Raw genomic sequence first — 23,065 nt, 5'->3', positions numbered from 1 at the left:
TAGTAGAAATAACAGCCTGCCAGAAAGTAATTCCACCCTAAAGTGCAGGCACAAGTCACATGACTGGGGCAGCTGGGAAACTGACAATATGTCTAGCAGCCCCATGTCAGATTTCAAAATTTAATATAACAAAATCTGTTTGCTCTTTTAAGAAATGGATTTCAGTGTAGAATTCTGCTACAGCAGCACTATTAACTGACGCATTTTGGAAAAAAACATGGTTTTCCATGACAGTATCCCTTTAATAGGGAAAAAAGACAAATATATAGGAAGACGGGTATTTTTTCCAGAAAAGGTGGCAACCCTACGTCCATTTGAAAGCAGCAAAGAGTCAAAAGAAAAAAAGGCAAATAACTATTAAAAAAATAAACAATGGAAACCAATTGAAAAGTTGCTTAGAATTGGCTGTTCTGTCACATAATAAAAGTAACCACCCCTTTAAGTTTACAGATAAATACCCCCCCTAAAGTGTTACTGGTGTGTAATGAACTTGGCCAGATTTATGTTTCATAATAATTCAAGTACAAGGAGGCCCAACAGACTAAAAATAGTTGTCCCGTCAGCTGAAGCCCACCCTTAGCAACAGCTCCATCATTGTTTGCAGTTGCCAGGACCCTTCTGAAGGAATACAGCGCCCCTGTGAGAGCTGGGCTGGCAACTCTATGCGCATAACCTTCACCTCCTTGAGAACTGAAACTACTCCAAACAGAATCACATCGACTTCCGGTGCAGAAGTTTCGATTTTCCAGAGCAAAGTAAGCGCAGGGCGAGGGGAGTCAACCTGTGCGTGTTCCTATTCTTAGCGCTTCCTGACCAGCGACGCCCCTCGGCTGTAACAGCGGAATAGGGCGGAGTTTCCCAAGCCACGCCCTCTACAAGTTTCTTCTCCATATGTTTCCAGAGCTGTGGGAGTATAGTCGCTCACTATTGTGTGGCACATTTGGAGCCTGTCGTTGCGCAGCGGCCAGTGGATTTTATTCAGACGATTTATAGCCGAGGGAGCATTAGTTGTCCCTTCTTAAGGTTCGTGCTTATTTTCATAGAATCTTACCTGGTTATTTCGCTGTCTGCCTCTTGAGTTTTTAACTCTTCGGGAAACTGCGTGAAACCGCTGTCCCTCCAGCTGTGCGGCTGAATCTAGGAATTCTGGGAGATGTAGTCCGGCCGCAGCTGGCGAACTACGAATAAGGAATGACGTCACTTGCTGCCTTTGCTAGAAGCAGCTTCACGTGATCACTAATAAGTTGTGTTGACTATGAGATGTCTTTCCGTGTATAGTTCGTATCCTTTTGTGGTTTGTTTATCTGGGGGTGTGTGTCATGCTGCTTTGCCAGTAACCTCCAGCAGCGGAAATATGGCAGCTGCTCAACGTGCAACAAGATGTTACTTAGGGGCAGACTTATCAAGGGTTGAAGTGAATTTTCGAAGTAAAAAAATTCGAAGTCATTTTTTGGATACTTCAACCATCGAATAGCATAATGCGACTTCGAATTCGTTTCGAAGTAAAATAGTTCGAATATTTGACCATTCGATAGTCGAAGTACTGTCTCTTTAAAAAAAACTTCGACTTCAATACTTCGCAAAATTAAACCTGCCGAAGTGCTATGTTAGCCTATGAGGACCTTATCAGGAAAGCAAATTGAATCAAGCAGTATTTTTAAACTGCAGTGTGTTTATTTAGCAGTGTAGACACACAGGGGCACATTTACTAAGCTCGAAGTACTTCGACCATCGAATAGGCTACTACGACCTTCGACTACGAATCTGACGATTCAAACTAAAAATCGTTCGACTATTCGACCATTCGATAGTCAAAGTACCGTCTCTTTAAAAAAAACTTCGGCAGTTTAAACCTACCGAGGTACAATGTTAGCCTATGGGGACCTTCCCCAATACTTTTCTAAGGTTTTGATCGATTAAAATCCTTCGAATCGTTCGATCGTAGGATTTGCGGTAAATCCTGCGAATTCGATATTCGAATTTGTAGGATTTTACCTCAAGGGTCGAATTCGAGGGTTTATTAACCCTCGATATTCGACCCTTAGTAAATGTGCCCCACAGTGTAGGCACACAACATTGTGACACAGACACCTGCAGCCGTAAGGAACTGAACATTGGGGTCTGAATCAGAAAAACTTCTTTATTACCTATGGGGACCTTCTAATGCATTTTTCTACGTTTTTTGTAGTCGAAGCAAAATCGTTCGATCGATCGCTGATCAAATTTTACTTCGCAAAACGGTCAAATTCTAAAACAAAAAACTTCGACTTCGATATTCGAAGTATCGCCATTCCATTCAATGGTCGAATTTCGAAGTATATTTCACTTCGAAATTTGACCTTTGATAAATCTGCTCCTAAATGTCAACTTTTCCTTTATGTGCTACAGGTTTGTGTGTATATGTGTGTGTATATATGTGTGTATATGTGTGTGTATATGTGTGTGCGTGCCATGGGTGTAACTACAGAGGGGGCCAGGAAGTATAGGGGCCCTAATTCATATACAATTTCAATAAATATTGAAAAATATTGGGGCCTGAAAAATAATTTGCTGCGGGGCCCAGTAATTTCTATTTATTCCTAGGGTCGCCACATTTTCTGGAAAAAAAAAAATACTGGCCTTGCTATATATTTATCTTTTTTCCCTATTAATAACATTGGGATCCACCATCATTTTTAACGGCCAGGCCGGTAGAATACCAGCCAGGTTTCAACCCTAATTATGTGACTGGTTTGAGCACCTAGCAGGGTGACACTATCCCGTTGTGTGTGGGCAGAGGAGTATAGCAACAAGGCATGAAACTAGACTAAAAGTGACCATACACGGGCAGATTAAAGCTGCCGATATCGGTCCTTTAGACCGATTCGGCAGCTTATCTGCCCATGTGTGGGGGCTCCCGACAAATCCTCCCGATCAATATCAGGACAAAAATCAGCCAGATATCGATCGGTCAAGTTTGATTTTTTTTTTTTTTAGTTGCGGTCCTGCAACTCGTTGGTACCCATTCGTAGCATTGTAATCCGACCGTTCAGCCCCAGGGATTCGCCCGATATCTCCCAGCCGTTAGTGGGCATATGTGGCGAAGACGGATCTTATAGTGTATGGCCACCTTTACACTCTGTAAAGATTAAAACTCACTGACTTGAATGATTTTGTCTTAAAGGGGTTGTTCACCTTCCAAACAATTTCTTTCAGTTCAATTGTTTTCAGATAGTTCACTAGAAATAAAAACTTTTTTTCAGTTACTTTAATTTTTTTTTTTTTTTTTTTTTTTACAGTTTTTCCAAAATATAAGTTTAATGTCCCTGTCTCTGATGTTTGAGTCTGGCAGCTCAGTAATTCAGGTGTAGACTCTAAACTGCTACAATTTTGCAACATTTAGTTGATACATTTCTCAGCAGCAGCTCTGGAGTATAAGCAACTATTGTATCAATTCTAACAGCTGCCTTTAAAGGAGAACTAAAGCCTCCACAGGAGGCCCTAATTTATATACAATTTCAATAAAAATTGGTAAAACAGCTCAATCTCTAGACATTTTGGCGGCCTGAAAAAAAGCCCCCCCCCCCCATTATTCAATCCTACCCTCACTTTGTTTTGTTTCATGATGATCTAATGGATTCTGTGACTTGAAGTCTGTGTACTGGAAAGCAAAGGAACTTTAAGGCCCAAAATCACTCATTCACATGGAACAAGATGAGGGAGGAGTTAAATGACTAAATGACTAACTGCCAGTTGGGAGATCATTTCTGTGAGTCAGAGACAGACTTTTTTTCTCATTATACATGAAATAGTGTGTATTGATTATCTATTTAAAAAAAATGTAGTGTTTCTACTAAGTTTTAAACAAGCCTAGAAGAAGGGCATGTTTCTTTGTTCTTTTGGAGAAGTAATATTTGTGACTTGGTGCTGTGGTACCTTGTTCACTTTTTCGGAACCCTTTCCGTTATATTGAATATTTGATTACTGTCACACAGAGAGGCCAGCTTGCACATAACATTAAATACCCACATTTACCAGTTGCAGTTGCAGGAGCTGCCGTTTAGGTAATAATGATTGTTTTGTGTTTTTTATTTTATTGTATGATGTGGGGCTAAACGTTCTATATGGAATTTATTTTTAAATGCTTAAACTGGGGTTTTGTTCTGTCTTTGCTGGCTTCTTCACTTCTAGTTGCCTGTGGTCAAATGTAATTACATATGTATGCAGGATCCTACAGTCAGGACCTCAGAGGATGTCTAGTCTGTGTACACTCTTGAGTGTGGTTAAATGGAAGTTCGGTGGCAGAGCTTCAGATAGCATTACAGAGCCTCTCTACTCTAGGTCATGCATTTGCCTTAGCTACTTCTCTTTCGCTTATGTGAGCAAAAATGTCATGGAATTTATGAAGTTGCTTAATGTTCCTGTAATTTAATATGACTAAGCCACGCCGAGTGCACAAGCTTTCTTACACTGAAGCAGTTCAAGAGTTTAATTCTTGGTGCACATGTCGAAAACGAAGGCAACTTGTAGAACACTAATTTTATGACCATGGTTCACACAGCACTTTGATCTTTTTTGCTCTCTATTTAATTATTTGGGAAGCATGGCTACCATTTTTTTAGTAATTTTTGCCACCAGACACCGGCTGAGGTTCCCCTCTCCTACCCAATCTGCAAATAAACATAGCCTGTACAAATATAGCAGAGGTGGCCAGGGGCTTGCCTAGAGCAGTACCAGGTATTAATCCAGATAGTTTGAGCTGCTGCATAGTGCTGGTGAAGACAATGTAATTCTCCTACCGCACACCTGTAGTTCACCAATCCTGCAGTTGGTGGTGCGTTCCTTCCGTTGACCCGGCCGGGTCCCTTAGCAACCAATGTGTATAAGAAAAGGATCCGCACACACACTTATTAATGCAGTCGGGGAATATCCCCTTTTATTCAGCCACCAAACATCAACGTTTCGAGGGGGAAATACCCACCCGATGAAGGGTGGGTGTTCCCCCCCCGAAACGTTGATGTTTGGTGGCTGAATAAAAGGGGATATTCCCCGACTGCATTAATCAGTGTGTGTGCGGATCCGTTTCTTATACATATTAGTGCTGGTGAAGAGACATTAACATCAAAAAAGGAAAATTCATTTTTAGCATGTGTTCTCAAATACCAACTGAGTCATGAGTCAGGCCTCGTGATGTACTTTTTATCTTAGATTTTTTTTGTTACTCTACAGGTACCTGTTATCCAGAATGCTTGGGACCTCAGGTTTTCCAGATAACGGAACTTTACGTTATTTGGATCTTCTAACCTTAAGTCTACCAGAAAATCATGTAAACATTAAATCAGGAGTTCCCATACTTTACCAATGTGAGGTCTACTTTTAGTGATGTTGTCCCATGTCTATCCATGATAGCATTCTGTTCAATGGAAAATATTACTTCAATACTGATTTGTGGGAAAATACATATTGCCATATTTAACAGACAGCTATTACTTATGTAACCTTAACATAATAAATATCTAAATGAAAAGCATGAAACAGGAGGGTGATTTAAACAAGCTGTTTAAGATCTACTCATGACAAGCTAAAGGTCTACTGGTAGTTCCGATCCACCCTTTTGGGCACCCCTCTATTAAATGAACCCAATAGGCTGGTTCTGCTTCCAATACGGATTAATTATATCTTAGTCTGAATCAAGTACAAGCTACTATGTTATTATTACAGAGAAAAAGGAAATCATTTTTAAAAATTGGTATTATTTGATTATAATGGAGTCTATGGGATGCAGCCTTTCTGTAATTTAGAGCTTTCTGGAATAATGGGTTTCCGGATAATGGATCCCATTCCTGTACTGTATTTTTAAAATTTTTAAATCAAGTTGGTTTAATTTTCCCCTCTCATACTTTCCAGTAGCGAATTAATGAGTTTCTAACGCTAGGTCTAATGTCAAGGTGACATGACGGTTTCTCCGCTGGTATAAATACATTCGCTGAAAAAAATGTTGAGCCACTTCAGGCCTGTGTTTCAGCATGGCATCCACCTGTCACTCATGGGTGCAGTTTTGACCCTGCTGCTGGTGGGACATATAGGTCAACAAATTGGTGCTTAATATTTCAGCATCTAAAATGGCAACTGTGACGGTAGCCTAAACCTTTTTTGTATGCTTAAGCTGCTGTGGTGGTCGGTCATTTTGTATATCTTCGATATGTATATTATATCTGGTCATTGTTGCTCCTACAGAGCTCTATGTGGGGAAGAATTCACTGCTCTTTCTAGATAAAGAAAAGTAACATTTCCAGTTAGTCCTGTTACAACCTGTTTCTGGAAGTGCTGGGGAATTGTTATTCTATGAAGAGAGGAAAAATGCAGTTATTATTTTTTTGATGATTTTCTTTTTTTTTTTTTTTGCTTTGAAGGTTAGGTGTAACATGAGTACAAAAACACAATTTTTTCTGCATATTTTATTTGGCCTCTCTAATTGGGGACTGTGACATTTACTGGTTCTGTCAGGGTGTTCCCATTTAATACCATAAAGTCAAATAGAAGCCACCTTGAGGTTTTAAAATGGAAGATTGCAGCGTCCTGGATAAGTCAGGTCTTTACCAAAACCTGAAATATCAGTAGTAAAAGATTCACCTATGACAAATCAATTAAATGGTATAAACATATTTATATCCACACTCTTATAATTTGTCTTATTGGTTACTACCAATAAATACCATATTTGCCGTTATTATGGGTGCTGTTCTACACAGTTTAATAAGAATGTGACGGCGGAATACAGGATATACACACTGAGACCCTTCAAATAAAGTTTATGCTTGTGTTGTGGTGGTATTTGTTGCTAGCTAGAAATCGGGTCTGTTAAGACCCTGCAGAAAACCTTTCTGTAGTGTGTTCCTTAAAGGGGGTGGTTCACCTTTAAGTTAACTTTTAGTACAGGTATGGGATCCATTACCTGGAAAGTCGTTATCAATAAAGCTCTGAATTATGGAAAGGCTGTCTCCCATAGACTCCATTATAATAAAATAATCCTAATTTTTAAAACAAATTACTTTATTCTAGGGATGCACCGTATCCACTTTTTTGGATTCGGCTGAACCCCCAAATCCTTTGTGAATTATTCGGCCGAGTACCGAACTGAATCTGAACCCTAATTTGCATATGCAAATTAGGGGTGGGAAGAGGAAAACATTTTTTACTTCCTTGTTTTGTGACAAAAATCACATGATTTCCTTCCTGCCCCTAATTTACATATGCAAATTAGGATTCGGTTTGGCCAGGCAGAAGGATTCGACCGAATCCTGCTTAAAAAGGCCGAATCCAGAACCAAATCCTGGATTTGGTGCATCCCTACCTTTTTCTCTGTAATACTAAAACAGTATCTTGTACTTGATCCCAACAAAGATAGAATTAATCCTTATTGTAAGCAAAACCAGCCTGTCGGGTTTGTTTACATGATGTTCTGGTAGACTTGAGGTATGAAGATCCAAATTACGGAAAGATCCTTTACAGAAACCCCCAGGTCCCATGCATTCTAGATAACAGGTCCCATACCTGTATTTTATAAAATGCCCTATTCCTAGCAACATTGCAGTTGGTCTTTATTATTTATTCTTTTAAATGATTTGCTTACTCTTCAACCTCATTCTAGCTTTCAAATGGAGGTCATTGACCCCAGTAGGCAAAAAATGGTTACAATTTTATTATTATTGTTATTTTTTAGTATTTATTGTCCTATTCTTTATTCCACTCTCTTATTCACACAACTACCTGGTTGCTGGGGGAAATAAGACGCCAGAAATCAGATTGCTGAACAAAAAGCGAAATAACTGAGAAACCATAAAAATTAAGATCAGTTGCAAAATGTCTAAAGCTAATAGAGTATGGGGCCCTCAGACAGGCTTCCCCGATCGATATCTGGCCAAAAGTCAGCCCTAGGACCCACGATTGGATCAGCCTGATATCGCCCACCTCAAGGTGGGTATATTGGGGTATATTTGGGAGAGATCCACTCGTTTGGTGACCTCACTTAATGCCTATCTGAAGAACATCATTCTATATCATTCTAAAAAGTTAATTTAAAGATGAACTTACCCCTTTAAAAAAAATGATTTGTTCAGAATAAAAACAAAATATTTTTACTTGAATAATATGTGTGCAGTAGTTTAGTTTTGAAAAAGAAATTCATGTTATTGGTGGAAAAGTCACTGGCATTTTAATATTTGCGTGAAGGTATCGGTTTCTTGAAACTTGACTGCACTGAAGGCAGCAGAGAAAATGGTCTGTGTGCCATAGGCCTAAGCTTAAAAGTCATATAAAGTTATGCAGTATGAAAGATTTCACAGGTCATGCTTAAATCATACATCATGCAATAACTATAACCTCCCAAAGAGAACAGGGGACTTTATGAGGCAATTCAGTGTAGGGAAATTGTTTGTTGTGTATCATCACAATTGCTTTGTCAGGAAGATATTTGCACCGTGGATGTTGCAGGCTGTGTTTTTAAACATTACATAAAAAAAATACATAAAGGCAGGGATCCCCAACTTTTTTCTTTGCAACCAAAACTTGCCTCAAAACCAATTTAAAAATAAGCACCTGCTTTGAGGCCACTGGGAGCAACAGCCAAGGGATTGGTGAGCAACATGTTGCTCGTGAGCCACTGGTTGGGGAGCACTGCAAATTAAGGTGATCTGTAGGGAAAGTCATAGAAACAGCAAGGAAGCCGTAATGGGAGCAAAACTACAGACTATTGTTCTTCAGCACCTACAGACATGTCATAAACTGGCACTATGTCATGCCCAGAGGAGATCAAGTTGTTAAACCCTATGACAGATCTTCCCAGCCCTTCCATTTGGAGTAGAGGGGTCATCCTACCAACAGATTTAGAAGGTTTTTCACGGTCAGAGAACTGTTTAACTGAATCAGAATTGATTCTGCCACTTTTTCTATACATCAGTGTCAATGTAATATTTTCAAAAATAATATACAGGTATGGGATCTGTTATCTGGAAACCCGTTATCCAGAAAGCGACGAATTACAGAAAGGCCATCTCCCATAGACTCCATTATAATCAAATCCAAATTTTTTAAAATGATTTCCTTTTTCTCTGTAATAATAAAACACTACTTTGTACACGATCCAAACTAAGATATAATTAATCCTTATAAGAAGCAAAATCAGCTTTATGGGTTTATTTAAAGGAACAGTAATTCCAAAAAATCTGTTTTTTAAAGTAAAGCATTTTCTCCTTTGAATGGCTACCCCCATTGCTACACAGCAGCATATTTATATAAACTATAGTAGTGTTTCTGAAGCAAACACAGCAGTTTTACCAGTGCAGGGCAACAATAAATTATATATTCATTACTTTAAAACATCTTTTTTTCAGGTTTACATGATTTTCAAGCAGACTTAAGGTAGCCGGAAAACACCAGATCCCCAGCATTTTGGATAACCGGTCTCATACCTGCTTTAATATTATAATCTAAATTATACAGAGTAAAGACTATTGTTGAAAAAGCTCACCGCAATTGATCCTTGGCTTTTGGAAAACCTCTTCTGATTATTCTTTTGACTCCTTTTCTAATTCCAGATTATGGGCCCAATGGTGCTCACTGGAACATTCAGAATCTTAGAAATACGTTTGTAACCAATGGCATCCGTATGTTTTACAACAATAACATACCTCCGAACATTTTGGTAATAAAAAGAGGGACAAAAAAAAATTTGCTGCACACATCAAATTTTCAACCACGCCCAATTTTGTGGCCACACCCCCTAATTACCATGTACAACATTTGGCAGGTTATGAAAGTTTGAACATATTTCTGTGTTTACAGTTTTGCCAATGAATGTGAATTGCCCTTTAAGCTGAGTCTTTACTTTTCCCAAGAGACCCCCTTATCTTAATTGTTAAAATTACTTATTTGCTTATCTCAAAATTGTTACAAAGTATCTTGGTTGCACCTGGTAGCTGTTCTGGATTCTCTGCCAAAAGCCAATTAAGTTAGAAACTTTATTTTTTTTCTGGCTGTTCAGTGCAGGGAAAGTCTGGACTTTTCAGTACAAATGCGGCACTGCGGATTAAGCTGTCAAAAGCAGGTCTGTCCTGCTAAAAACTGGACAGTTGGGAGGTTTGCAATAAGGTTTCAAAGGTCTTGAGAGAGCTGTTTGCTTTTACCCGTCATGAAATGCTTCTTGTTAGATATCTTGGTAATGAGAAACCTTTTTATAGGCCATAAATTAGGACTAAAACAGTGGATATTAATTTGCACGGATAGGGGGCAGGATTGCTTAGCTTTCCATGCCTGTTTTGCACCTCCTTCATGTGTTTAATACTTATTGACTGTGGCATTCTACTTTACTTGGGTTGTTGCCGACATCTGGTGTAAATTTCATGTCAATAGCCCCATTAGAAATGTATTTACTGAGAAATACTAATTTGCATTGCTGTAATGCTATGCTGGTCTGGAAAGAAGCCACTCCATCCCTCCAGCTGTTAGTACAGCTCAGATACTTCTATGGGCCAAGTGATCCATTCAAAAATGGCTATATTTTGTCTAAATATCAATGTGAGTAATATAGCTTGTGTTTCATTCTCCCAACAGCTGCTTCACATTATGAGCATATGTTTATGTCACAAACATTTTATTGGAGTATTTACCACCAACGTGTTTAGTTATAGGTTACTGAGACTTTGAACTCCCCAATATCTTGTAAAGTGTATCAATAATTTCTATTAAAAAAGAAAAAAAAACCCTTTTCAATGCTTATTATAACTATTTGTTTAACCTTTTTTTAAATAAACTGACAACTTAAAACGTATCCTTAAATACGATTATCTACAATTAAAAACAGTGAAATACACTACCACAATATTAATGTCATTATCTTTACTAAACAATTCAGATATCTTTCACTTTAACAGGGAAGCATTTCTACATTTGGATATATATTTAGAACACTACTATTCACTAATTATTCTCTTTACTCTAGACTGAGCACTTAAAACAATAATAATCAACACAGTTTTGTCTGCCAGTTTCAGCTTTCAATGGCCGGAAGCTCCCATGGAAAGAAACTGTTGAAAGCTGAGGTTATTCAGCTGATAATAAGTTAACTCCTGGGTTGCCAGCACAGCAGCCTTCTGTATGGCAATAAACAAAACTAGTATCTTTAACATTCTTCCTGACAATTTTCTTTTCTAATGAGTAGGATCATGCATTGCCTAGCAACTCTTTGTTTCAGAGCCAACACGACTACTGGAGGTTAAAAAAGAGCAAAAGAGCTAACTGTAGCACTTAAATTTAATGTTCTTTTTGGCTTATGTTGTGTATTATATCTGACTGCACGCCACTAACGCACAATACAAGAGCTTTTAATACCCAATAGCATGCTGTTTGCACTTTGTAGGACATGTATAGTGCACTAAAATGTATTTTGCATTTTAATGAATGCAGTGGGACATTGAGGTGCCTAATGATGAGACATCAGCATGCAATAATGCAGGGGCATGCTGTTAGTTATGTACGTAAAGGGGTTGTTAAAGGAGAACTAAAGGTTAACTATAGAAGTACCTAGAAATGCTGTTCATTATGTTTTAGGCTTCTGTACCAGCCCAAGACAACCACAGCTGTTTAGCAGTAAAGATGTGTCTCCAAAGATGCCCCAGTAGCTCTTCATCTTCTTTTCTGCTGATTCACTGCACATGCTCTGTTCTGCTGTCACTTACTGAGCTCAGGGGTCGATGCACAATATACTGAATATATATAATATAAATGTTACAATACAAGGCTGATTAGTAATTATTTTAGATAATTACTACATGGCAGCACAGAAACCAGTGCAATTAGCATCAGAATTTAATAATCAGCCCTGTAGCATCAGCTTATATAACAGACAAACCTCCTTTTCTGTTTGATAATTTGCGACAACCCCTAAGCTTAGCTTCTCAACAGCTGCTCAGAGCCCACTGAGCATGTGAGTGTCACAGACACTTTCCAAGATGGTGACCCCCTGTGACAAGTTTGAAGTCCTGGATCATTGCTGCTATTGACAAGCTGAAACTTTACGCTGGTGCAATAAGTTCATTATATAAAATATGGCATTTTAAGCCACATTCATTTTAGAGTTTAATTCTCCATTAACTTTTAGTACGATGCACAGAGTGATATTCTGAGATAATTTGCATTTGGTTTTCATTTTTTAAAATGCATGGTTTTTTAGTTATTTGGCTTTTTATTTAGCTGCTCTCCAGTTTTCTATTTCAGCCACCCAGTTGCTAGTGTCCAAATTGCCCTAGCAACCTTGCATTAAATTGAATAGGAGACTGGAATATGAATAGGAGGGCCTTCAATTGAAAAATGATTATTAAAAATTTACAGAGCATTTGTTTTTAGATGAGGGCCCCCATTTGAAAGTTGGAAAGAGTCAGAAGAAGGCAAATAATTCAAAACTATACAAAATAAATAATGAAGACCAATTTGAAAGTTGCTTAGAATTGGCCATTCTATAAAATACTGAAAATGAATTTAAGGGCAGAGACACACGCTCAGATTTGGGGAGATTAGCCGCCGGGCGACAAATCTCCTCTTCTTCAGGGCGAAGAAGAGAAGCCTGAACTGCCTCCCCTGCCTTCCCGTCAGCTGGCCATAGATGTAAAGATTTTTAAAAGATCTTTTCGTTATCGTGAGACCACGATTATCTCGAACGATCGTTTAAATGTACAATTTGTCCATCAAATAAAATGACCATTTCAAGTGATATTGCCAGGAAAACTGAGGGGTTGGTCCTGCAAACATATATAGATTGCACTGAGACCAATTTCTGACAGATGTCGGATGAAAAATCGTAAGATGCACGATCGTTTGATTCCCACTATACTCAAGATAATTTGACGGATTGGTCGGATTGCACTGAAAGCAATCGTTCAGCAACGAAAGATCTTTGTGATTAAAATGTAGACGGTGTGGCACTTGGAGCGTTTCGTTGTCTGAAGTTGCCGTAGTTGTCCGAAGGCTCTGTCTTAAAGGTGAACCACCCCTTTAACCTTTGCTGTGTATAGGGCATGGGGTTGTGCTTATGGACCTAGGTAAATACTAAAGATCAATGGAATGTTTTTAAGAATTGCAACCTTGTATGTATGTATGTACCTTGTGAATTCTTATTCATACAATAATCTGTGTATACTAACTGTACGTTACAGAACAAGGGAAACCAGTGCTGCCTTTCAGTATGGCAAGAATGTTGGCCTGGAACATAGTATTTGTACCTGGATAGAGAACTGGCTAAAAGATAGACTACAAAGAGTGGTGGTAAATGGAACATTTTCTAATTGGACCAGTGTTGTTAGTGGAGTACCGCAGGGCTCTGTACTAGGTCCCTTGCTTTTCAACTTGTTTATTAATGACCTGGAGGTGGGCATTGAAAGTACTGTTTCTATTTTTGCAGATGATACTAAATTGTGCAGAACTATAGGTTCCATGCAGGATGCTGCCACTTTGCAAAGTGATCTGTCTAAACTGGAAAACTGGGCAGCAAACTGGAAAATGAGGTTTAGTGTTGATAAATGCAAGGTTATGCACTTTGGCAAAAATAATATAAATGCAAGTTATACACTAAATGGCAGTGTGTTGGGAGTTTCCTTAAATGAAAAGGATCTAGGGGTCTTTGTAGATAACACGTTGTCTAATTCTGGGCAGTGTCATTCTGTGGCCACTAAAGCAAATAAAGTTCTGTCTTGCATAAAAAAGGGCATTAACTCAAGGGATGAAAACATAATTATGCCTCTTTATAGGTCCCTGGTGAGGCCTCATCTGGAGTATGCAGTTCAGTTTTGGACTCCAGTCCTTAAGAGGGATATAAATGAGCTGGAGAGAGTGCAGAGACTAAGTGCAACTAAATTGGTTAGAGGGACGGAAGACTTAAATTATGAGGGTAGACTGTCAAGGTTGGGGTTGTTTTCTCTGGAAAAAAGGCGCTTGCGAGGGGACATGATTACACTTTACAAGTACATTAGAGGACATTATAGACAAATGGCAGGGGACCTTTTTACCCATAAAGTGGATCACCGTACCAGAGGCCACCCCTTTAGACTAGAAGAAAAGAACTTTCATTTGAAGCAACGTAGAGGGTTCTTCACAGTCAGGACAGTGAGGTTGTGGAATGCACTGCCGGGTGATGTTGTGATGGCTGATTCAGTTAATGCCTTTAAGAATGGCTTGGATGATTTTTTGGACAGACATAATATCAAAGGCTATTGTGATACTAAACTCTATAGTTAGTATAGGTATGGGTATATAGAATTTTAATTAAAAGTAGGGAGGGGTGTGTGTATGGATGCTGGGTTTTCATTTGGAGGGGTTGAACTTGATGGACTTTGTCTTTTTTCAACCCAATTTAACTATGTAACTATGTAAGATACTGGGCCATAATGGTGGTACAATCTCATATACCTGATTGTCATGTGATTTCAGAGGTTAGATAAATGGTGTGTTGACTGATGCTAATGGGGGGGTGGAACAAAAACAGACAACAGCCTGCCTACCATGTCCATTGCATAACACTCATCACATGCCTCGTGTACATTCCATTGTTTAGTAAGATAAACAGTGTAGCCATTTTACTGTCAGGCGGAAGCTGGCCCAGAATATGCAGCTTGGGAGGTTGGTTGGGTCAGTGCTTTTTTTGGCCATCCAGATGAGTGGCAAAGTTCCACAACATTTGCTTCATAAAGTACATGAACAGCAGACTCTGAACAGTAAAAATAGTACCTGAGGAAAAATGTGAACCATGAATGATTTATTTGACGTTGGCGGTTAATGTGGGACCACCCATTAAGCTTTTATTGATAAAGGCCCCAAAGCGGGCCGAAACGTTTGAGATACTGTGACACTACAATAAATTATTGATTTTTGGAAACGGAGTGCTGGTCCTCTTCATAATCATCTACATATCATATGTACACACACACACACCCACCAGTTTACTTAAAGCCATTTTTGCCTCTGAAAAATGCAGTTTCATTCCACCTTGAGATATCGAAGGTACATCCTTTAAGCTACTGTGTGCATATATACTGTATATATTCTACATAGTCCTTTTCTTGAACAAAGTGAAACCTATTGCTGTGCTACATGCAGAGGATGTGGCAATGAATGTGCAGTTGTTTTCCCACAAGGCCTATTGCTGTGATTGTCTATACAAATAAACCGTATATGTTTCTCTCCCAGCAGCAGCAGCTTTGTGCAGCCCCAATGTCCCATTGTGATTTTTCTCATTCTGGAACCTTATGGTATCTGCTTTTCTGGAATGAGGAAAAGGGCTTGAGAAGCAGAAAGTCATCCACCCGGTGCAGTGTGTACAAGAGTTTTGCAGACGCATATTCTGGGATTTCAGTGGCATAGGGCAAAAGCAATATCACTGAATTTACAGATGTGCAGGAGTCCCTGGTGTTTATAAAAAAAAAAAAAAAATTCCTATTGTTACTTTTTTTTTTCTTTATTCATTTGCGGAGAAAGCTTCACTGAGTTCATTTCTCTACACTCCCATGATCCAGTGGCTGTACATATGGTTTATGCTGGGAGTGTTCTTTATAAACAGCCACAGTATCAAGTATCAAGATCACAGCCTTACTTTTGTGTTTGTGTTTAAAACCTACACACATCTGGTGCCAGCCAAGTAATACAATACACATGGTATCTCTTTTCTGAAGCTTCATACACAAAACTTTATCTATTTGAATTTTGACATTTTTTTTCCCTTTCAGGCAAAATGCAGACCTCAGGAAATTATCATCCTGTTCCCATTGGCTTTACAGTGCCATCAGCACCTCCTTCATATGAAGAGGCCACATTTCAGCCTCACCCGTATCCACCACCCCATCCAGGCATGGATGCAAAGAACATGAATCCTCCATATATTGTCCAGTCAATACCTGTGCAACCTCCAGGTATATTGCTAAAAGGGTGACTAAAGATATGAGTGTGAGTGGATGAGCTGGGAATAGTAAATGGTTACAGTTTATGTTGAAGTTTGCAAGTAATAAACATGGTTCTGTGTTAAAGTGATACTGACACGTTCCTATAAAAATAGGAACGTGTCGGTATCAGTAAATAGAAGCTGCGCATGAAATATAATCCGATAAAAGCTCCCCAAAGCTGCCCGATCCCTTGATAGGCTAATTACAAATGAAAACAATACTCCAGCCTATGGAGGGATCGCGCCACCCCCAGTCCAGCGTGACTGAAACATCCCAGCAAGATGATTTAATGGTGAGGGAGGGTCACTGTTACTAAGGTTTGCCACACTGGGGGCGGATTTGGGGAGCTTTTCACTGCTTATAGTTTGCGTGCAGCTTCTTTTCACTGATACCGACACGTTCCTATTTTTATAGGAACGTGTCAGTATCACTTTAACGACGGGAGTTAGATTGGGCAACATCTTTGGTAATACTACTACTGTTTATCTTCCATGCAAGAACTAAACCCATAGTATTCAGCACTAGTGATGAGAGAATATGTCCTGTTTCGGCAAAAAAATTGTAAAACGGCGAAACGCAAGTCAACGGGCATTTTTAAGAAATTTTTACATGTGAGACTGTTTCTTGCTCCGAATGCATTAAAGTCAATGGGTGTTTTTTCTTATGGCGACTTTTTTTGTCCTTATGCACTAAAGTCAATGGGCATATTTTCTTATGGTGACTTTTTTTTCTCCAAATGCATTAACGTCAATAGGTGTTTTTTCTTCTGGTGACTTCTTTGGGAAAAAAAAAATTTTCTTCAAAATGAATCAGTTAATAGTGCTGCTCCAACAGAATTCTGCACTGAAATCCATTTCTCAAAAGAGCAAACAGATTTTTTTATATTCAATTTTTAAATCTGACATGGGGCTAGACATATTGTCAATTTCCCAGCTGCCCCAAGTCATTTGACTTGTGCTCTGATAAACTTCAATCACTATTTACTGTTGGAGTGATATCACCCCCTCCCTTTTTCCCCCCAGCAGCCAAACAATAGAACAATGGGAAGGTAACCAGATAGCAGCTCCCTAACACAAGATAACAGCTGCCTGGTAGATCTAAGAACAACACTCAATAGTAAAATCCCATGTCCCACTGAGACACATTCAGTTACATTGAGAAGGAAAAACAGCAGCCTGCCAGAAAGCATTTCTCTCCTAAAGTGCAGGCACAAGTCACATGACCAGGGGCAGCTGGGAAATTGACAAAATGTCTAGCCCCATGTCAGATTTCAAAATGGAATATAAAAAAATCTGTTTGCTCTTTTGAGAAATGGATTTCAGTGCAGAATTCTGCTGGAGTAGCACTATTAACTGAGGCGTTTTGAAAAAAACATGTTTTCCGATGACAGTATCCCTTTAAAGTCAATGGGCATTTTTTCTTATGGTGACTTTTTTTTTCACCAAATGCATTAAATTCAATGGGCGTTTTTTCTTATGGTGACTTTTTTCGCCAACTGCATTAAATTCAATGGGCATTTTTTCATGGCAAATTTGTCCATGGCAAATTTTCTCTGCAGTTTCTTGAAAAAAACTCACACATGGAGAAATTCAGAATTTCGCTGCAAATCCATTGCTGGCGAATAAATTCACTCATCACTATTCAGCATATCTGTACTCTAGATATTCTGTTACCGTGTAACGTTGTGCCTTTTTTGCCCAGTTTAACTTGAATGGCTGCCCCCATGGCCACAGCACCTTATTTAAATAAACTGTAGTAGTGTTTCTGAGATTAATGTGCGTTTTTAGTGTGATTACATTCTAGGAGCTTTGTCTCTTGTGGGGAAATCATGGTTCATATGGTGCAATTACCTTTGTTGTCCCCATGAGTATTATTTCTTCCTGGGTGATAAAGCACCCTGTGTGCCATCTCCTTTGTGCAGAGTAACTGTGCATTATATTTAATTGCATGTAGCACACTTTTAGATGGTGGTGCCACTTAGTAAATTATTATACCTTTATTAATTCACTTCAAAGAGAAAAAAAAATACACAAAATCAAGAATGCTCTCAACACTGATAATAGTTGAAAGGCCACAATCATAAGAAAATATTTATTAAGTGCATAGGTGACTCACATTGTTATAATACACAAAATATATACTAATAAAGTCTGGATGAGTGTAGTAAATAGTAAAGTTGTTACTCACCACATTAAGGAAGTGGCCCAGGAGCACTGCCCTGAGCCGTCAGCTCTGGGAGTGGATAAATCGAAAATAAAATGGAACATTCACTCAAAATGAAGGCAATCTTCCACCAGGAAGTTGAAGCAAAGAGGTAAGGTAATTATATCCTCAGCCTGAGGACATAATAAACCTTATCACTTTGCTTTAACTGCCTGGTGGAAGATTGCCTTCATTTTGACTGCCTGCTCCATTGTATTTTCAGAAAATATATACTATACTATACTATTACTCCAGTGGAGCACCACCTCCTGGGCGTAACTATAGAGGAAGCAGATCCTGTGGCTACAGGGGGGGCCTGGAGGTATTGGGTGCCCCATAAGGCCCTAAATAATGAGCAAGTTCAACATATATTGGCCAAAAAGGGCAACCTCTGGATATGGTAGCGGCCCTAGAATTAATTTGCTGTGGGCCCTGTAATATCCAGTTACACCACTGACCTCCTGGTTTCTTAGAATGCAAATCTGCTTTGCAGGAATATTAGGCAGTATTACCAAAAAAATGTATATATAAATCATTTTAGTGTATGTGTGTGATTAGCAAGTTATATTTTTCTTTGCATTTGGCAATTTTAACCAATTTGTTTCTGTTTTCAGTTACAGTTCAGACAGTTTACGTCCAGCAGGCAATGACACTTTATGACCGTCCAGTTCAGATGTGCTGCAGATCATGCAACAGTATGATTACTACCCGCCTCGAATACAGTTCTGGAGCTCTGGCCTGGCTATCCTGTGGTGGTCTGTGCCTGTTGGGGTATGGGCCTCCTACATTTTTATGTCATTAGTGAAAAATTAGCTGAAATTATTTAATTGTGCTGAAAATACTTCTTGCATATTATTAAAGAAAAGTATACCTGATTAATTTGTATATTTAACAGGGTAATATTACCAATCCATTGACTAACCCGTAGTTACCCTCTTTAATATAAAAATGAACCAGGTATTTATTGTAACAATAAGCTCCTCCTTAACTTGGGTAAATATTTTTATTATTATTATTATTATTATGTATTTACAAAACCGCCAACATATACTGCAGGGCAGTACAATAAAGGGGTATATGAACTAAACAATCAGTTAGGGCTTTATAAAAGAAAAAATTAAAATATTGGGGTTTTTTGTGTAAATGAAAAAAATAGTCAGAATCCAATATATTGTGTTCAGCAAAGGTGTGTGTATATAGGTTTATATTTTTATTAGAAAATAGTAGAGGTCACTTACTTACCCCAGGGGTGCAAGTGCAGGAACACTTAGGGGCAGCCTTATTAAGGGTCGAATTGAAAATTTGAATTTTTTTAATAGTCAAAGCTCTCAAATTAGAATTTTGAATTATCCAAACTCGATTTGTTTTAATTTGAATTTGAGATTTATCTTACTCTGGCCCTTAAGAACTCGAATTGGACTACTCACCACCTAAAACCTGCCGAGTTCATGTATTAGTCAAAATTTGTCTGAGTTTTCAATATTCAATTTTTTTTTATATAAATAACCCCCCCAGTCCAATTTCTAGTATATTTTAATTTAATAGAGTTTAAAAAATAATCTGCAATCTGCCTTGTAAATGAGCCCTAGGAATTTGCATGGAAACCATATTATTTGGCTCTGAAAGAGGTTGTTCACCTTCCAAACACTTTTTTTCAGTTCAGTTGTTCAGATTGTTTCCAGAAATAAAGATTTTTACTGTTTTTTCAAAATATAATTTTAAAGTGTTATGTTCCTGTCTCTGGTGCTTCAGTCTGGCAGCTCAGCAATCCAGGAGCAGACTCTGAACTGTTACAATTTTGCAACATTGAGTTGATCCATTTCTCAGCAGCATCTCTGGAGAATTAGCAACTATTGTATCAATTCTAACAGCTGCCTTTTATGAAACCCAGAGATTCTGCTCAGCAGGGACAAATATAAGAAATGTATCAACTAAATTTGTCCATTTAGAACAGTTCACAGGGTCGTGACCCCCCCTCCCAGAGCTGCTTTAGAAGGTGAAAAATGACACTTTACACTTCAGTTTTAGAAAAATGGTGAAGCATAGAAATTAGAAAGTCATTGGAGAAAACTAGTTGTTTGAAGGCGAACAACCCCTTTAACTTTATAGGTTAATATTGCACTTTCAAGTCCCAAGATTAGCTTGTTTTTTTAAAGTTTTTATTTGGTCCATTTATTTAAAGGGATACTGTCATGGGAACAAAAATTTTTTTTCAAAATGAATCAGTTAATAGTGCTGCTCCAGCAGAATTCTGAACTGAAATCCATTTCTCAAAAGAGCAAACAGATTTTTTTTATATTCAATTTTGAAATCTGACATGGGGCTAGACATATTGTCAATTTCCCAGCTGCCCCAGGTCATGTTTTCCATGACAGGATCCCTTTAAGCACCACTGACATATTTGAGATTTACTGATTCCAATGGCAGATTGATACATTTAAATTAGGGATCCACCGAATCCAGGATTCGGTTTGGGATTTGGCCAGGATTCAGTCTTTTTCAGCAGGATTCGGATTCGGCCGAATCCTTCTGCCCGGCCAAACCAAATCCTAATTTGCATATGAAAATTAGGGGTAGGGAGGGAAGAAGCGTGACTTTTTGTCACAAAACAAGGAAGTAAAAAATTTTTTTACCCTTCCCACCCCTAATTTTCATATGGTAATTAGGGTTCAGATTCGGTTAGGTATTCGTCCGAATCTTTCACAAAGGATTCAGGGGTTCGGCCAAATCCAAAATAGTGGATTCGGTGCATCCTTAATTTAATTATGTTCTAAAAAGTGGCATTAATGCATGAGTATTGGCTCTAAAATGATTACTATGAGGGTGAACTTTTCCATTTGTCTTAAGGGGTTATTTATCAAAATCCAAACTTATCCTATTTTCTGAAATATACTCCATCCAAATCGGCACAGGTTATTTCCCGTTATTTATCAATTCATTCTCCCGAAAAATTCCATTTTGCGGAAAAAAAATGAAAAACTCGTGAAGATTGTCCGAAAATTTAAATCCTAAGAATTTTTCGGATTTTTGCCCAAAAACCATGAAATCTTTGGATTTTTGAACGAATCCCAGCACAGGTTATCTTCAGGACTTCTCCCACTGACTTATATACAACCACGGCAGGTCTGAGATGCCGGATATTCTGATTCTGACTTTTTCCATCCTTGGGGTATAATAAATCCCGAAAAAAAAAATTTCACTAAAATATTGGATTTTATAGTAAAACAAACTATAATTTTTCAAGTTTTTGGTATTTGGACTTTGATTAATAACCCCCCTACAAGTTTGCAAAGTGTTCTTCTGCATAGTCCCTACTATGAACATATTAACATGTTAACCATATCTCTTCCCAACCATGTTTTTGTCTTATACAGGTGTATAGGTGGCTGCTGTCTGATTCCATTTTGCATTGACTCCCTAAAAGATGTCGATCACTATTGCCCAAACTGCCACTCTTTGCTCGGCTGTTATAAACGGATCTAAGGAAGGCATACGATGAACAGAACTATTTTATGTTTTTATTTTTTTTTTTATGCTTTAGATGAAAACAATATGAATTATTATTGAATTCAGGAGTCTGAATATAGCATATACCTGTGGTGGGACTCAAAAATAGAGCAGAACCACCAAGGAACATAGTCTTAAGCCATATATAATATGCAACCACCCATATAGACTTTTTTCAGTGCCATTAATGTTAATACACATTTAGTTCATTTCTAGTTCCAAAAGGTAAAGAAAATTGATTCCGATTCTGCAGTATTGCAACATTCTTTTCAGAAGAATATTTAGGGTGTTTACTTTACAGCATCTCTAAAATCTGTATGTAATCTGATGTATATGTATATTTTTAAAGTTAGGAAAAGAAATGTAGTATTAGCTGGCAGCATGAGGACGCTGCTGGTAGAGTTATCCGTTCTTCATTACAGTCGAAATATTTTTTTCTCGTAAACCAGAATGTTTAAAATAAAATAAAAAAATGTGCCATTGTACATATATCTGATGCCAGAATGCATTTATTACATTTAAATAAGGAACATATTTGTATACAGACTGTATGACTTTGAGTTTTAAAGGATAAAATTCCTGTATAAGACTTGTGGAATTTTGTTACTACAGAAGTAATTTTGTATTACAGTTTGCACATTAAGAGGAGAACTAAACCCTAAAAATGCCATGTTTTATGTACTGAACTTATTGCACCAGCCTAAAGTTTCAGCTTGTCAATAGCAGCAATGATCTAGGACTTCAAATTTGTCACAGGAGGTCACCATCTTGGAAAGTGTCTGTGAAAGTGGGCTCTGAGCAGCTGTTGAGAAGCTAAGCTTAGGGGTTGTTGCAAATTATCCAGCAGAAAATGAGGTTAGTCTGTAATAAAAGCTGATGCTATGGGGTGGAATATTCAATGATAATGCTTGTTGCACTGGTTTCTGTGCTGCCATGTAGTAATTATCTGTATTAATTACTAATCAGCCTTATATTGTGACATTTCTATTCTATATGTACTGTATATTGTGAGTGGGTCCCTAAGCTCAGTAAGTGACAGCAGCACAGAGCATGTGCAGTGAATCAGCAGAAAAGAAAATGGGGAGCTACTGGGGCATCTTTGGAAACACAGATATTTACTGCTAAAGGGCTGTGGTTGCCTTGGGCTGGTACAGAAGCCTAAAACATAATCTGCAACATTTCTACCTACTTCTTTAGTTTAACTTTCTTTGTCGTTTCAAGCAATGCTAATGTAGTTTCAAAGGAACTCAATTAAGGGCTTTTTGTATTTGTAATTGTGCCTTTAAAATTTAGCCTTGCCTGTATGCCAAAAAAATCCTGATAAACCATGTGTGCATCTTTCTATATATTTCCTACAAGAACATGTACATTGGATACCCTTGCTGCACATTTCT

At 38.2% G+C, this 23,065-nt stretch overlaps 1 protein-coding gene across 1 annotated transcript; it reads left to right on the top strand.

Moving 5' to 3' along the window:
* The first annotated feature begins 908 nt into the window (after positions 1 to 908).
* On the top strand, positions 909 to 22,156 carry litaf.S (lipopolysaccharide-induced TNF factor S homeolog). The gene is given in 4 exon segments (NM_001096336.1): positions 909 to 1,023; positions 15,750 to 15,932; positions 18,779 to 18,935; positions 21,539 to 22,156. Coding segments are annotated over 3 exon segments (444 nt in total). The 5' UTR covers positions 909 to 1,023; positions 15,750 to 15,754; the 3' UTR covers positions 21,648 to 22,156.
* The last annotated feature ends 909 nt before the right edge of the window (positions 22,157 to 23,065 follow it).

Source organism: Xenopus laevis, chromosome 9_10S (genome assembly GCF_017654675.1).
Source record: "Xenopus laevis strain J_2021 chromosome 9_10S, Xenopus_laevis_v10.1, whole genome shotgun sequence".
NCBI lineage: Eukaryota > Metazoa > Chordata > Amphibia > Anura > Pipidae > Xenopus > Xenopus laevis.
The sequence above is the reverse complement of the archived record's forward strand: the minus strand, read 5'-3'. Positions and strand labels throughout refer to the sequence as shown.